The 17,034-nt window shown below is 59.7% G+C and overlaps 1 protein-coding gene across 9 annotated transcripts in view; it reads left to right on the top strand.

The window, feature by feature from the left end:
• Positions 1-17,034, top strand: part of SLC6A9 (solute carrier family 6 member 9) — a 34,269-nt gene that overhangs the window by 726 nt on the left and 16,509 nt on the right. For 2 of the 9 annotated variants that reach the window (XM_040974369.1, XM_040974367.1), the window contains exon 1: positions 10,680-10,971. In XM_040974369.1, coding sequence (XP_040830303.1) covers positions 10,848-10,971 — 124 coding nt within the window. In that variant the 5' untranslated portion in view covers positions 10,680-10,847. Of the gene's footprint in view, positions 1-120; positions 305-468; positions 505-5,262; positions 5,378-10,679; positions 10,972-16,007; positions 16,024-16,658; positions 16,816-17,034 lie in introns of those variants that run through there. The other 7 variants (XM_040974368.1, XM_040974364.1, XM_040974363.1 and 4 more) reach the window with 7 other exon arrangements.

Below are 17,034 nucleotides of genomic sequence, written 5' to 3'. Positions count from 1 at the left end.
CGGGGGGTGGGGAGAGACCCGGGGAGCGGTGAGGGCGGCCAGGGGAGCCGTTCTGGGAGGGGGAGGGACTTGGCTAGGTCTCCCAAGCCTGCTCCACACTCCAAACTTTCACCAAACTCCTAGCCCCCGCCTCCTCGAAACCAAAACACAGCAAGCTGCGGAGCAGCAGCGAGCGGCGCGGCGGGGCGGGAGGATTCGCGGTGGCACCCGGCCTCGGCAGGCTGATGCAACTTTCCCTTTAAGAAAGCCACCTGGACGCTCCGTGGCCGCCGACCGGCACGCCTGGGCCGGGGGCTGCAGCATGGTAAGGGGCCGGGGGCTGGGTGCCGCGGGCCGGACCTGCGAGGCTCCCGCCGTCGGGCTGGGCATGCGGCCGCCTTCGGCGGGGCTGAGCCCCGGGGCAGCGCGCGCGCGCGGGTGTGAGCGATCGCGCATGCATGCGGGCATCTGCGGGAGCCGCGTGGGCGCACGCACCGGGATGCCTGTCTCGCCGCAAAGGTCGGGGTAGGTGCGCGCGTCTGGGTGGCACCTCTGTCACCAAGGCACCGAAGCGGGCGGGGACGGCGAAGGGGGTGCATTCCCGGCTGGGGGGGACGCGGCGTGCCAATACCCGCTCGGCCGGGTGCGGGGGCGCGAACGTGCGTGGCAGGCGCAGTGACCTGAGCCTGTCGCGGTGCGTCCGGGGCGCCAGGGGTCCGCGCGTGGGGGGCTTGCTGGGGCCCGGCACGGAAGGCGCGCTGTGCGCCCCGAGCGCTGGCGCTCGCTCCATCGCCTCCCACGGCCAGCCTGGCCTGACTGCTTCGATCCTTCGGATCGCTGGCTTCCCAGCCCGCCCGGTGCCCATGCCGGTGCCGGTGCCCCGCAGGTCTTAGGATTTGGGGCGGGAGGGTCCCGCACCCGTGGGCCCCTCTTTTGTCCATGGCGCCCGTGGCTGCTGCTTTGGGAAGGGACTGCGAGCGGGGAGTTCCTCGGGGAGGATCCGCGTCTTCCCCATCCGCCACCCTCCCTCGGCGCGCGCCGGGGGCTTGCCCGGGTGGCCACAGGTGAGGGCAGGGGCCTGGCAGCCCCGGGGCGCCCACCCTCGGCCGGCGCCCCGCACCCGCGGCCGGGCGGGGCTGGCGGAGGGGAGCCGAGCCGGGGCCCGGCGGGAGGGGGCTTGCCCGGGGTGGGAGGCGTGGGTGGGGGTGAGCCGGGAGAGGCGGACGCGGGCCGGCCGGCCCCGGGGGCGGGGACCCGGCGCCCCGGTACTTTTCCACGCCAGGGGCCGGGGCGGAGCCACCGCCTGCAAGCCAGCTGAGAGGCCCCCACGTGGTAGCTGATGCAACGCCCGCCCCCCGCGGCCTGCACCTCGATTAAGACGGACGCGCCCCGCTTCAAGGAACTGAGGCGCTCGGGGCGGCGCCGCAGCCCGGAGAGCGACCGCGCCCCTGCCCGCCGGCCCGGGGCCTCTCCGCGCGCCGCCGGCCGCTACTTAAAGGAGCCGCACCCCCTTTCGGGCCAGCTCCCCGCAAGCCACGCCCTCTCGCGGGTCGCTCTTAAAGAAGCCGCGTCCGTCCCAGGCTCTCTGACAGCCCCGCACAAAGCCTGGTCTAGTTCTCATCTCTCAAAACCAGCCCGAGGCTGCGGCCACTAGGAGATAAAGGCTGAGCGGGGGGAGGGGGTGTCGGGTGGCGAGGAGTGGGGAAGGAGAGATTAGAGCCTCAAAGTGAGGGGCAGCCATCGCAAGACTGCAGAATAGTGGGTAGAGGGGCCATAGCCAGCTTGCCGAGTGATTGCAAACACCGCAGAGGAAACGCCCCCTTCCTCGGCCAGAGAGGAAAGGGGAGCCGCGGAGGACTCCCGCCTCTGCCCTGGAGAGCCACACGTGGACGCAGCGAGCCCCCCACGCTGCGGTGGGAGTGGGGAAGGAAGGGATAGTGTCCTTGGGACAGACTTGGCAGACACAGATGGAGCTGTGGACAAGGATCGGCCACTGCTGCCTGAGCCAGACACAATCCCTGTGGTCCCTGGAGGAGTCCCCAGCTTGGCATCCACAGCCCCTTAAACGTGCTGGCCTGATATTCCTACCTGGTGGGGACACCAAACACCCAGACTGTGCAGGGGGCCAGAGGCCTGGGACTCCCCTTTCGATGCCTGCAATCCGGGTCATCGTGACCTGCTGTGTCACCAGCGTCCTGGGATTGGCACCAGCCCCCCTCCACTGCACCAGCGGGAACAGGAAGCCTCCTCCTCACCCCTCACCTCACCACAGGTGCTTCTCCTGGGCACACCTTGACCCTCCTGCTGCCTTTCACCCCAGCCTGGCTGGGCTCTAGCAGAGGAACACCCTTCTTCTCTTGTCTCCCTCTGTCTAGGGTGATGCCTTCCACCTGGCGTCCCAGCAGGTGCTTCTCCCAGTGGATTCTCTGCTTCAGAGCCTTGAGAGGGCCAAGGCGCAGACCCCAAAGCTCTGGCCCTGCTCAGCAGGCACCCCCTTGGCCACTTTCCCCATGGCTGTGTGACCCGCCCAGCCCCGGAGCCTTGCCTCAGGGTGTTTCATCCAGTTCTTCACCATTGCTGGTTGACCCGATTCCCTCTTCTGGCCCTTTAAATACCTCCTTCCTCAAAGAAGCCCTCCCAGGTGACTGTAAAGTCTCATAACTGGATCTTGCTCTTGAATACCCTTCGTCCCAGCCTGCAGATATTTCACCTGAGTCACCACCGTCGTCTGACTCCTCTCACCTTTAAGCTACAGCACCAAGACCTTTGAGTTCTTGGGACCTAATACAAGTCTGGCCCAGTGCACACTTGCAATAAATATTTGTGGAATAAACACTTCTAGTGCCTGATAAGCAGTTTAGGCCACATCCTGTCGGCTGTGAAGGACTGTTGGAAGAACTGAGGGCTTGAGGGCTTTGGGAAGATTAAAGGATTGGAGGAAAGGGAAATGTGGAGACAACAATGAGGCAGAAACTTCAGAACACAGAAGGTCCATCTTTCATGTTGGGAAAACTGAGGCTCGAAGAGATTCAGTCAGTCACTCAAAACCACATAGCTAGTGAGTGGCGGAGCCAAGAACATGGAGCCCAGGCCTGCCAGTTTCCGGAGCCCTGGCTTTCTAACAGGGGCTGGCCTGGCCTTGGGACCCACTGCTGGTCAGTGGTGACCTGGGACACCAGGAAGAGAACACTCCCAATACTTTCTGAATAGAATGGGGGTGGGAGTATCACTTCGCTCCCTGGAAGCAGCCACTAAGCGGTTTCCCCATCCTGGGAAGTTCCCAAAGGGCAGCCAGGGCTCGGGCCCCCTGGCAGGAACAAGCTGTCGGGACCCTCAGAGCCAATAGTATCAGGTGCGCACCAGTAGGTCCAGGTCCTGGCTCGAGGCGCGGGGACCTCGGAGGTCACCTTGGGAAGTCACCTCTTGTAGCTGGAGTTCTGGGACAGGACAACCTCATCTCTCCACCTGACCACAGGACCACGTTTCCAGCCCAGCAATGCCACCTGCTGTCACCACACCACTGCCCCTCTGTTATTTTTACTCTCAGGCAGAAGAGGCTGCTGGGGCAGCACCGGGGAAGGGGTGCTGTGACAGGAGCACAAGGGCTCCAGCTCTCCGCGATGTCAGAGCCACTAGAGGGACCTGTGTAGAAAGACACTTTGAGAGGCAGAGAGCACCGGGGACAGGGAAATGTTGGGCAGGCATTATGGCACCCTGGGCTAAGTCGCTGTGTGGGACACCCACATCCTGTGCAGAGCGCTGGTTCTGGTCCTGCTCCACGTCTGACCAGATTCCCTGCCGACACCCTGGGAAAGCAGCAGCAGATGGACTAAATGCCTGGGCCCCTGCAACCCTATGAGAGACCCGAAAGGTTTTCCTGGCTTCTGACTTTGGCCTGGGCCAGCTCCAGCTATGGTGGACATTTGAGGAGTGAACCAATAAATAAACGATCTCGCTCTGTATTTCTATTTCTCGCTCCTTTGCAAATAAATAAATGAGTTAATCTTTAAAAAAAAATAGAAAAGGGAAATGGTTACCAGTCATGCCCTGCCTGCCTGCCTGCCTGGAGGAAGGGGCTCTGTGTACAATGCCAGAGCCACCAAGGCAAAAGGTCCAGGGAAGCCAGGGGCTCATTTGCATAGGCAAAGAGCTTCCTGGTCTCCTCCAGCCACTCAGTGACTGCCCAGCTGGTGAGTGAGAGGTGACCCTCAACAGGTGACTGTGAGTGTCCTGCAATAATAGCCTATGGAATGGGGTGCTCCTGGGGAAGGTAGACAACAGAGCCTTCCTGGGACCATGCCCCATGCAGGGTTCACATCCTTGCCCATGTGACGCAGGCTGATTCCCCTCCTGAAGCCCATCCTCGCCACCTGCTCATCTATGGCATCTGACACGGCACCTGTAGCACCTCCAGGCACCTCACGCCTTCCCTGTATCTGCTGCCTTCTCCAGCTGACTAGCCGGACGCTCCCTCGGAGGTCTCCTACCCAATCCTGGGCTGATCTTGACCCCTCAGCCTAGTGCCCCAACCACTCCCATCCTCCTCCACTTGAGGCCCAGTGGGCTGCACACAGAGAACAAATGAAGCCCTGTCCCCAGCGCTTGCGATCTCAATGACTTGTGGTTGGCCAACCTGTAAGCAAATCAGTGTGATACAAAATGGTATGGACAATAGTAGAAATCAAAGCAGAAAGAAGGAAGCTGTTTTGTTCCCTCCTGGTCAGGGAGGGCTGTAGGGGAGAGGTGACACTTGAGGCGGAGTCCTTAAACACCTGCAGTTTCACCTGGCCAACCTGGCAAGGTTTTGTAGCTAACGGATCAGCCATTGTGAAGGCAAGGAGGCGTGCCCAGAGCTCACCCTGCAAGGTCAGCCTTCCCAAAACCCAAGCTGAGCGATAATGGTGTGAGGGAAGGGCCCTAGGGGTCCGCCAGGTCGGGGTGGGGAGGTTGGGAGTCAGTGCCTCCTGGGGAGAGAGTGAGGCCCCTTGCACAGACCCTGCAGGAACTGGACCCCATCTCAGTTCTAGGTTCGCATTTTATCTTTTCTAGGACTGGGCATCTGGAAAGGCAAAAATAGCTCTTTTTGCCCACTGGGACATGAAGCCTGGAGACTGAAGGATCCAGGGGAAGGGTTGGGAGGAGAGCAAGGGAGGGGCTGGTTCCGAGGACCCACAGGACAATGGCCTGGGGAGGGGGGAGGGAGTGGGGGCTAGGACCTGCTGGACAAAGGGGCCTGGGTCACACAAAGCTCGGCCCTCACCTCCCACTCCACTCTCTCCACAGCTTTTGCGGTCTGTGGTCTGAAAGGTGCTAAAAGCAGAACCTGTGAGTGTGGCCAGGGTTCCCAGAGCCCCCACCCACTGCCACCATGGTTGGAAAAGGTGCCAAAGGGATGCTGGTAAGTACAGCCACCACACCTGTGGGGATTGTGAGATGTATGTGTGTGTGTGGGGCGGGGGAACTTGTCAACCACCTGCTATGACATCAGGGCCTCCGAGGCTGCCTGGGGGCCAGGGACCAGCACTGGCTGAGCTCCTGGGGGCCAAGGCATGCCAGCAGGTGGGAGGGCATGTGCCCCATCCTGGTCCCAAGAGGTGCTGCTAAGCTCAGCTCCCTGGCAGACAGGAGACACCACCTTGGAGGCTGGGCTGCAGCTGCTCCCCAGACCCCATGCCCACCCAGGATCCTGCCATGGGAAGTGTTCACTTTGTGCCCACCGAGGGGGTCCTCAGACCCTGCTGTATCCTCTCTACTTCCCCACTTCCCTTTCCTTTGGAAGAGCAGCAAAGAGCCTTTTGTTCCAAGCCCTCTCCATTGCCCGCTTCCCCAAGCCAATGCTTATTCTCTTCCTCCCCTGGTCTCCTGTCCCCTCGTGTCAGTTCACCTGTTGCTCTTAACCTGCGTGGGGTACCTCATCTTCCATCAAGCATCTCTGGAATTCCAAGCCCTGGAGAGAGAAGCAGGTACTTCTGCCCTAGTTCAGGATCTTCTAAACCCCCACTCCCTCACTCACCCTGTCCTGAGCTTTTACCATTAAATCCTTCCCCTAGCACCTGAGGCCGTCTCTGGTCTATCCCTTCCTCCACTGAAACCATCTGAATGAAACATGCTTCCATTTCTGAAAGGGTTTCCCAGCCAACCTGAAATCTGGGGACTCAGAAATGGATGTGATGGGGTCTCTGGACCCAGGAACCTGCTTGGGGAGGAGAGTGTGTTTGAGCCCTCATGCCATCGCGGCTTTCCCAAACGACTCTTGGAATTGCTATGGATCTGGGTAGCAATTGGGGCTGCTGCTGCCCGCTTCCTCGAAACCCCAGACCTCCCTCTGAGGTGTTTCTGGTAGCCCTTTTTTCTTTGGAGTTAGCCTGCAGGGACTGGGGAGGGTGGGAGAGGAGAGGCTGGGGACCCACGTGAGCAGCCAGAAGAGCGTGAATCCCCAAAGTCCCAGAATCCCTGTCAGTGGCCAGCTTCCTGGACGACGTGCTGTGCCGGCCAGTCCTGCTGGCCCGTCTGGAAGGCAAGGCTGCCTTGGGACTCCCGTTCCCAGCACCAGGATGTGCCTAAAGATAGCCGGGCTTGCTCTCCTCTGCGCCCTCTGCCCTCTGGCTCCTGCCCACTGTTGCTGTGTTTGAGACTCATAGCATCTGTCCCCTGGGCACCCCCAGTGGTTGCCTGGAGATTCTATTCCTGCCTCTTTTTTCAGTTCTGCTGATGACCTTGGGCTACTCTATTCTCGGGCCCCAGTTTGGAAGCAAAGCCGCCTCCATTCAAGGCTTGTCTCTAGGATACAGCCCGCGAGGTGCACCAGGCAGCTGGCCCCTGCCAAGCCCCAGCCCTGCTAACTGACGCAGGCAGCTAAGTCGGCGTTTACTGAGGTGTTTGTGTCATTCTACAGGCAGATTGCTAAGGCAGTCCCTTTCTGACCTATCTGTTCCTTCTTTGGGTGTTGCGGTCGGAAGAGAGGAGGTTGAAGGATGTGCATACCAGCTGATGGTGCTGTGGCCATGCCCATCCCATGGCTTCTGTCACCCTTTTCATGCCCTGCTGTGTAAGGAATGGGCAGCTGGATCTTGCCATGGGCCTCTCCTGTGCCCTCCCCCACCCCAGGTTTTTGGTGTGTGGACATGAGCCCCCACGGTCTCACCATTGTCCACCGACACCCTGTGCCATCCCAGGAGCTCCTGCAGGGCTCTGAAGCAGGTGCCCCATGGAGGAGCAAGCCACATCCCAGCACGTGCCCAGGCCCACATGCTGATGCACGTGTCCCTCCCTCCCCCAACTCCCAGCCCAGATGGTCTCTGCCAGGCCAGCTCAGCTGCCTCCCTCACGCCTCAGCAGCTCCTAGGACAGGGCCATGCAAGAACCCAGCTGGCCAGGGTGCCTCCAAGCCTGGGAGCAGCTGGGATGCTTGGGGGCACGGAGGGTAGGGGCATGGCATCTTTCCATGGAGACCTAGGGCCTTTGTACATGTGCAGGGCAGCAATGGCCTGACTCTCAGATGCCAGGATGCTGGAGGAGAGGGTAAAAGACCAGAAAGGAAAGAGCTCTGGGTTCTCCTACGGTCCCAGCACATCCGGCTCCCAGCCTGGCCACATGAGTCACCTTCCAACATGGCTCTCACAGAGTCATGGGCAGTGGAGGTCTTGATAGCCTTCTGGCCTCTTCCAATATCTTTGAACTCACTGGGAGGCCTCATGAGAAGCAAGAGCAGGTCCTGGGTACCTGGGCACTGAGTCCCAGAAGGCTTTGCGAGCACTCCCTGGGGCTGCCCCGCCCTAACCTATTCGGCATTCGGATCCCTCTTGTTTTCTGCATCCATCACAGGGTCTGGCACAAGTGGGTGCTCACCCAGCCAGCCTTGGCATGTATCTGGTATCAGCTAGCACAGGCTTGACCTATCTGGGTCCCCAAGCACCGGGCTTGGCACACACAGGGCACTCCCCAGCACGAGTCTCGGCCTGTGATAGATGCTCAGCTAGTGCAGGCTTGGCCCGCCCTGGGCCATCCTGCCACTCTGTGCCACCATCTAGCATGGCGAGTCCTCATCCAGTTAACAGGCCTGGCATAGAATTGGGCACTCAAGGAGTGCAGGGCCTAGCACTCACTTGGCAAAGTGCTAACACACAGTGAGAGCTTTAGCATAGGATGTGGCGCACAACAGGTCCTGACACTCTTGTAGCTCAGGCACTGGTACCCCACAGGTACCTGGGTGCCTTCCTTAGGTAGGGCTTAGCACAGCAGGGGTGCTCACCTAGCAGGAATGACCTTCTGCCAATCCTAGATACGCCATTGGTTCCTCCTCCAGGCAGTGGACAAGAGCCAGCTCCTGAGGAAAGTACCACGCCTGCTCTGCAGCCCCACGGCCCCGCCTTCCCTCAGACCCACCGACTCAGCTGTGTAACCACCCTGCCCCACGTGGCTTCCTTCGGCCATCTTTCCCAAGAGTTCTCAATCCAGAATCCTAGAGGACATGAAGCCCCTAGACTCCCTGCCCACTCTTATTAAGGAAAGTCAGTGGCGGGAGCTGAGAGAGTCGGCCTCCCGAAGTGGGGCTGGAGCAGCTGGATCCTGCTAATGAGGCCTCATTACAGCCAGGGCCCAGCTGGGCTGCTGCCTCCTGTCCCCGTGGCCAGAGCCAGGGAAAGCCATCCAGCCAGGGCTGCCTGTTCTGGGCACCCAGCCCAGGCCGGGGCAGCCAGAGCCCACCCTGGGTGCAAGTGAGCATTCGGGCATCATGGGTGACTGGGCTTCCTGGACCCAGTGGCCCAGCCAGGGCCTTGGCCCTCTGTCTGAGCCGGCAGGAAGTCAGGGGCATGTGTCTGGGGAATGGGGCTGCAGGAAGCTTGCCCAGTGAGCAGCGGAGTCAGGGGTCTGAGGCCATCCTTAGGACACTGGCCTGAGTCGGGGCCCAGCCTACCTCCCCTTTCACTCCAATGTCGTGCCTTCCCCATGACACTATAGGGAAGATTAATGGAGTTAACAAGAGGAGGTTTTCAGACGTTCGGTATCCTTTAGTTTCCTTTTTTGGGAAATGTTTTGGCCCCTCTCAGGTGTGGAGTGCTTGGGGCACTGCATGTGTTGTACATCATTGCATCATTCCTGGTGCTCACTACAAGTGATGACCAGTCCACACTACCCCCATTTTAGAGAAGGGGAAACTGAGGCCAGACAGGTTAAATAATTTGCCTAAGTTTTTTGATTGATTTATTTTTATTGGAAAGAAAGATTTACAGAGAGGAAAGGAGACAGAAAGGCAGAAAGATATTCCTTCTATTGATTCACTCTCCAAGTGGCCACAACAGCTGGAGCTGAGCCAATCCAAAGCCAGGAGCCAGGAACACCATCCAGGTCTCCCACCTGGGTGCTGGGTCCCAAGAATCTGGGCTGTCCTCAACTGCTTTCCCAGGCCACAACAGGGAGCTGGATAGGAATTGGAGCTGCTGGGACATGAACTGGTGCCCATAACGGATCCTGGCATGTGCAAAGTGAGAATTTAGCCACTGAATCATCGCACTGAGCCCTTAAGGTTCTCTATGATAAGAAACAGACAAGGTCTGGCACGGTGGCCTAGTGGTTAAAGTCCTCACCTTAAACATGCTGGGCACCGGTTCTAATCCTGGCAGCCCCGCTTCCTATCCAGCTCCCTACTTGTGGCCTGCAAAAGTAGTCAAGGATGGCCCAAAGCCTAGGGACCCTGCACCCACATGGGAAACGCACAGAAGCTCCTGGCTCCGGATTGACTCAGCTCCAGCCGGTCCGACCACTTGGGATCCTCTCTGTCTCTCTTCCTCTCTATATATCTGACTTTGTAATAATAATAAATAAATCTTAAAAAGAAAAGAAAAGAAACAGACAGAACTTGGGCCTAATTCTAAAGCCTATGCCTTTTTAAAGTCATTCTACCTTAGACAGTGTTCCCCACGCTTACTGAGATGATCCCCAAGATCCTACCATGTGCCAAGCCTTTGCCATCTCCCCAGCCTCCACGCCTTCCCAGCCTCAGAGCCAGGCTCACCTTCCCAACCCTTCCTTGTAGGGGGCATAGGGAAGTCACCAGTGAGAGTGGGGCTGGCTAGGTCAGAGTGACAGCTCAGCATTGTCAGGAGGACCCCGACCAGCCCAGGCTCCCCGGTGAACAAGTCCCATGCCTTGCAGTGCTGGTGTCTGCCAGCCCTCATCTCACGCCTGCCTACCCTGCTGACTGCAGGCTAAATGCCATCCTTCTCTAGACAGGGGACAGTGCAGTTGTCCAGAGATTTCTTGTGTGGTCAGTCACATTGTCTAGAGAGGGCACCCCATCGTATCAGCCAGCTGAGGGGTCCCCACCTCCAGGGGTCTGGCATGTCTGCAGGACTGAGACCTGCCAGGGCACGGCACTCTGAGAAGGTTAGGGAATGTGGGCGGGGGGGGGGGGGGACGACTCTGGCTGTGCCCTGCAGGCTACTCCACCTCCACCCCCCTGTCCTGTTGCCAGTACCAGTGCCCAAGGGGACAAAGCCTGTAACTCCTCTGGCACCTAAATCCCACAAGCCCCCAGGTGCCAGGCCCCTGGCATTGGACAGCACCTGAGCCCCGAGGTCAGCCCTGGGAGGGGCCCGCAGCACCCTCCTCTCTGCTGAGACTGCTGGGCCCTGTTTGTGGCTCTGTGTGTGTGTGGTGTGTGTGCATGCACTGTTCCAGTAACTTGCTGGGAACAAGGGAAAAGCACAACAAACCCCACGCCTCATCTCCGGCCCCCAGAGCACCCGCGCCGGGCAGCATGGGGCCTGGCTGGAGGGGGAGGGTCTGGGAGGGGGGAGGCAGAGCTCGGGAGGAGATGAGGTGAAAGTAATTGACGCTGCCCAACCGGGCAGTGGAAGAGGCAGGGGATGTGTCAGTGTTGCACTGGAGCTGGCAGAGGTGTGAATGAGCAGCGCCGACACACACACTCCGGGTGCTGGCCCCACGATGGCCGCGGCTCCTGGACCTGCGGCCCCTTCCTCCCCAGAACAGGTCAGTCACCTTTCGGAAGGGCGAGCCCCCACCCCTCATACAACTTCCTGGTGCCAGGCAGGCTTGGTGGCTGGGCTGGGGGGTGGGGAGAGGGGCTGAATTGGCCTGTGCCAGGAAGGGCCAGGCACAATCCGGCAGGCGAGACAGACACCAGCAAAAGTGACCCAGAAAGTAGCAACTATGCAAAGAAGTGCAGGAAGAGTTAGCTTTGTGGTGAGGGCAAGGGGGTGGCTGGTGGGGGGGCGGTAGAGAGGGCTCCCCCAGCCCAAGGACCTGCTGAGAATCCACTCTGACCATCAAAGCTGCATTGTCCCTGCTCCCGGGGAGACGGGCCTGCGGTGCCCAGGAATTGTACTAATCAATACAGCCCCATTGTCTGGGCACGGCAGTGACTCCTATGGGGAGAGTGGGTGAGGGGGCACGGGAATGTGGGTCCCTGGACTCTGCTGCGGCTGGAGGAGGCAAAAGGGACAGGGCGACAGTTTCAGCCTGGAGGAGGGAGACCCCTCAGACCACTTGCCGCTCAGTGGGCAAGGCCAGGGCCTGCAGAAGCTGGGAGACCTCTCGCACCGTGTCCTTATTTTTGGAAGTCGCGGCTAGGTAGGGGCACTGGGCACTTGTGTGGCCTGCGGTGCTGAGGGTGAAAGCAGTGGGGAAGCCGCCCTTCTCCCCTGACCTTTGGCAGGCCAGATAAGGGCTGTCCTCCGAAGGGGATGACGGTGGGTCAGGGGAAGAAACTGTGCCAACCTGCCCTAGAGCACAGGACTGCTGGGGTCGGGAACCCAAGCCGCTTTGCAGAGACCAACAGGCACCAGGGCTGTCCACAGCCGGTCCCTGGCTTGCCCGGGGTGAAGGCCAGGGGGATAGGCAGAGCCCATCAGAGCCCACCCCCAGCATCATGTCCCTCTCCTGGGGACCTGGGGTTGTCAGCATCCTGTCTGCTGCTTGCAGTCCTGGCCGACTGCTTCTGCCCTTCTGCTGTGACAAACAGCACAACACGTAGGCTTGCCTCTCTCACCTGCCTGGCGTCCACAGAAGTGTCCAAGGGTCACTTTGAGGCATCAAGAGCCCCTAATGACTGTCTTGGCCCAGGGGTAGGTACTCTCCTGGCTCTGCCCTCTACCACCAGCCCCCGACTCCTTCCCCCAGCCAAGTAGCTACAGTCAGACCCTGGCCCCATGCAGGTGAGGAGAGGAAAGGCTCTGTCATTACAGGGCAGGGGCTATCTAGGAGGCAACCTGACTCCTAGCCTCACTGGATGGAATTTAGGAAACCGGGAACCAAGAGAAATGGCTGGGGGCAGCCGGGGAGAAGCAGGGAGGTCTTGTGAGGCAGGCCGCCTTTTACTGCGATGACTGTTCTGCCCAAATTCCCTGCTGGGGCTCAGAGAAAATTGCCAGTGATCTGATCTGGCTCAAAGTAAGTCTGGGATGTGAGGTCTTGCCTGTTCTCGTTCCATAAAGTTTGTCTTGGATGGGCCTTCATCCCATGAGCAAATCCTGGGGCTGGCAGGTCCTGAACCAGAGAGAGGAGCCTGCTGGGTCCCAGCAGAGCCCGCCCCACCCCGGGCAGCTCCAAGGATTCTGGTGTGTCCAGCGAGAGCAGGAGGAAGGAGCTCCACTGGACACTGCCCAAGGAGGGCCACCGGAGCGAAGCCTCAGCAGGGCCGGAGTCTGGGTTGGAAATCTGGGCCCTAGGATTAGAGCCAGAAAGCTAGAAGGGGGCACTGCCCATGCTGGCACCTGCCTCAGGGAGTGGGCCTCCCAGACTTCTTTTTATAGGAGTGTACTACACTCATATAATCAGAAGGAAAAAACCACAAAGCATTAAAAAAAAAAAAAAAAGATTTTTTTTTTTTATTGGAAAGTCAGATATACAGATAGGAGACTTAGAGGAAGATCTTTCATCAGCTGATTCACTCCCCAAGTGGCCGCAATGGCCAGAGCTAGGAGCTTCTTCCAAGTCTCCCACATGGGTGCAGGGTCCCAAGGCTTTCCAAGGCCATAAGCAAGGAGTTGGATGGAAAGTAGAGCTGCTGGGACAAGAAGCAGTATCCTTAAGGGATGCCAGCACTTATAGGCAAAGAATTAGCCCCCCATCCCCGAGGCATTTTTAAAAAGTCATTTACAAAGCCTGTGAGAACCAATGGCAAACTCAGGAGAAAGTCAGAAAGAGCCAAATTCCAGACACACCAGGGGTGCAGGTATTAGCAGGTCTGGAACAGTGAGCCCTGGCATCCACAGGAGGGCTCACCAGAGACTGAGAGTGACTTCAGGACGCCAAGACAGCAGGCTCGGCAACGCCCGGGTTCTAACGCCAGCAAGATCCCATCCAACCTAAGTCCTGGGCAAGGTGGCAGATCTGGCTTCCTTCTGCCCTGGGAGCTGAAAGCCTTAATTCCAGGACTCACCCAGAGCACCAAATGCACTGAGTGGAGGGCAGTGTAAGGCACTTACGTAAGGGCCTCTGCTCAGCATGGCTCAGCTGGCCATGCAGGGCAGGGGCTGGGGTTGCTGACCCAAGAAAGATCACCAGGGCTTACACAGGAACGGGCACCGCTGTCTCAGTGGCTGGCTCCCAGTGAGGTCTGGCATGTGCACGTGTCTAAGGGATGCCAGCACATGTGTGAGTGGCAGCCTAGCTCTCCCCACTCAGCTGAAGCTCCAAGACTTGCATCCTGCCTGGCCCGAGAGCTCAGACACCAAGCAGGGCCGACCTGCCTTCCTGTCCCAGAGCAGTGGTATTCTTAGGCTTTGTGTCCTGGTCGTGCGCTCTGAGTTGCAGGAAGGGGGCAGGGTACAAGGGGAGGAGGATAGCAGAGGCCAGTCCAGCCACCATGGTTTCACTCCTTGACCCCACCTCACCCCAGGGGTGAGAGAGGGTGTGTAAGGCAGCCAGTGGGGGCAGGTGGGCAGGTAGAAGAAGCCTGCTGCATGACCTTAGAGCAGAACAGCCAGCCTGTCGTATTCATGGGCATCTCTGAGCTGGTGCCACAGCCGGGACGGTTGAGATCAGTGGCTTCGCTGTTCCACCAACAAAGGAAAAAACATGGACGGCTTTAAAGTAGGAAAGAGGTAGAGACCAGAGCAGGTGGTGGTCGGGATCTTGTAGCCAAGGAAAGGTGTGCCAGCACCAGAAAGCGCCCCCTCCCCCCGCCAGAAGGCCACTTTGTCAGATTCCTCCCCGCAGTTGGCTTGGAGAAAGTTGGCTGGTGCTGCCCTCCTCGGAGAGCTAAGCCCTCCTCTGCCAAGCCGCCTGAATGCAGCCGACCCAGCACCGGAGAGCAAGTCAGAAGCTGAGCTGTGGGCAAGGTTCCCGCCGCTGTCGGGGCACAGTGGCGCTGAGCTGCAGGCTGGGCAGGAGAAGAAGGTGGGAGCCTCTAGCACTGTCAGGACCTTCTCATTGGGGCTCAGTGGCCAAGCCCCAGGCCCAGCCCTGTCCTCTGGCTTCCCTGCTCCGTCAGCCGGCAAAGCTGAAGGCGTTAGCTCAGTGTGCACAGCTCATTAGCAGAGCAGCGGCTGGTGCTGGAGAGCTCCAGCAGGCGCGTGGCCGCAGATGTCACACACACACACACACACACACACACACACACCGTGCCAGGGAAAGAGCAGGGATTCAACAAACCAAGTGTGGCCCACAGATGGAAAGTTCTGTCACTTCCTGGGGATCTTGCCCTTCCTTGGGGCCATGCAGGACCCTGGGCTGTCCCCGTGACCGTGGTACGTGCTACTCTGGGGCCCCACCCATGCACTCTGCAGCTGCACAATCCCACATTGTGCCCCTAAGTAAACAAGCCCAGGACAGAATGGCGCTGTTATTGTAGGACTGATATATATAGAGAGAAGCCCCATTTGGTGGCTGTTTGTTTGGGAATGGGTGAGCCACCCTGTGCAGACCTCACAGGCTCTGAAAAAAGGTCCTGGGTACTGTGGTGTTGAGAACTGGAAGTTCAGCAGCTTCTGTGGGGCACTTCTGTGAGCAGACAGCTCACCCCCTGGTCTGTTACAGAGGCCTCCCTGGACCACAGCCTGCCTCTTTGCTACCATCCAAGTCCCCCCGGGGCCACATGGAAGTCGCGAGTAAAACATCCTTGTGTGTTGTCCACAGATGGTTCAGTTTCCACCAGGTTTCCGGTTCTAAAGGGGCAGGAGTTGTCTGCTTTGTTCACAGCCGAATTCTCAGCACCTGGCACAGACCTTGGCACACCCATGAATCTCTGTTGTGGCATGAATGGATGGATGGATGGATGGATGAATGAATGCAAACTCCTTCAGCCTGCTATACTCCAAGGAACCTAGGCTCTTGGGACTATGTCCCCACCCCCGCCCCCTGCAGAAGTCAGGGGAGGGTGAGCCCCACACCCAGGGGGCAGTGCTGGGGTGTGGGCACAGGAGGTGGCTACCCCTGAAGGGGCAGGTGCTGTAATGCCCATCTGCTGAGAGCTGGTGCCTCCTGAGTGTAGCTGCAGCCCTGCTTCCAGAGGCACTTGGAGCCCAGCAAGGCCACTGGAGCACTCTGTGCTTGCCTGTGCCCTGGCAGGGTCCCCAGACTGTGCCAGCCCCACCGAGCTCATTGGCTAGGGCCAGCATGGTCCTGAAGCATGTCGCTTGCCAGCTGAGGGCCAGTGTCATGTCGCCACCATCACTCCGAGGCCATCCTGCCATCTCTGAGGTTGTCTGGCAGTCTTCTTCCTGCAGGGCTCTTTGTCCTTCAGTGACTCTCACAGTCCATGGGTCTCAGGGTGCTCACAGTGGGATGAGTGGAGCACTTGGAAAAGGACTTGTGGAGTCGGCCACAGCTTTGCAATTAGGCAACCTCCCTCCCCCGCCCCGCACCACCACCGCATTCCCCCCCCCCCCAGACACCTGCCTTTCCCGGCCCCTTCTGACATCCGCCCCCCCGCAGCATGCAGTGCCCAGCCCCCTCCCCCCTGCATCCTCCCCTGGAATCACTCCATTTCCCCTAGCAGTGTCTGTTCTCAAAGCCTGGCATGGTGCCTACAACTCGCCTCCTCCCCCAGCTCATGGCCCAGCACCCCCAGCCATGGCCCAGGTCAGCCTCCCCAGGGTCCCCCTCCCAACTACCGGCCAGAGATGACCCCCCAGAATGCCTCCCCAGCTCTGGCCCAGCTCAGCCTTGCCCTGCTCCGGTCCTGCCCACCCTGTGCCTCCAGGAACCAGCCTTCCATGGGGGAGGGGTCCTGAACCCTCCCTGGCAGCGCCTGCCCAGGGCAGCGTGCTCAGCCTGGCGATGTGTGCTGCAGCGGCCGTGGGGAGGTGGGGGGCTGTCTGGACACAGGCCCCTTTGTGCCCAGCCTGCCTTGGCTGCCTGGTAGGAGCTCAGCTGCTCCCAGATCCCTACCCCAAAAGGAGAAGAGAGGTTTTAGGGGTGCTGGCAGGCTCAGCACTCCAGCTCCCCTGCTTGGCATCCCACCACTGTGTGTTGCCAGCAGCTCCTCAGGTGGGCTGGTGCACCTGGCCCTGGCAGGAGCTCTTGTTGGCACCCTTGGCAGCTGCTCCTCCCATCTCCCTCCCATGCCAGGTCTGCCTACAGCTCCTGCCAGCAGAGGGGAAGCCTGGGGGTTGGGGCTTGGAGGGTCCATGTTGTCCCCACTGGGGGAGGCCCCGAGGGTCTGGCATGAAGCACAAATGCCTTACTAATGGTGACTTCTCTCCTGTTCCCCACAGAATGGTGCTGTGCCCAGCGAGGCCACCAAGAGGGACCAGAACCTCAAACGAGGCAACTGGGGCAACCAGATCGAGTTTGTACTGACGAGCGTGGGCTATGCCGTGGGCCTGGGCAATGTCTGGCGCTTTCCATACCTCTGCTATCGCAACGGGGGAGGTACCCAGCGGGCAGGGACCACCCACCAGGGCCTGGACCACCCTCTCCCTGACTGGCTTTGGCCCTGATCTCCTTTGCCCCACCCCCTCCCTGGCCTAAGACACAGACCTCCCCAGACCCTGGCAGACTAACTGGGGCCTGGGCCTGCCAGCTAACTCTCTGGAGGTGAGGAGAGGAAGAGAAGTGCACCCCAACTTTCCAGAGCTCTCCATTAGAGCC

Source organism: Ochotona curzoniae, unplaced genomic scaffold (genome assembly GCF_017591425.1).
Source record: "Ochotona curzoniae isolate NIBS_2020 unplaced genomic scaffold, NIBS_Ocur_1.0 contig_2404, whole genome shotgun sequence".
In the NCBI taxonomy this organism is placed as follows: Eukaryota; Metazoa; Chordata; class Mammalia; order Lagomorpha; family Ochotonidae; genus Ochotona; species Ochotona curzoniae.
This window is presented reverse-complemented; position numbering and strand designations above follow the sequence as displayed.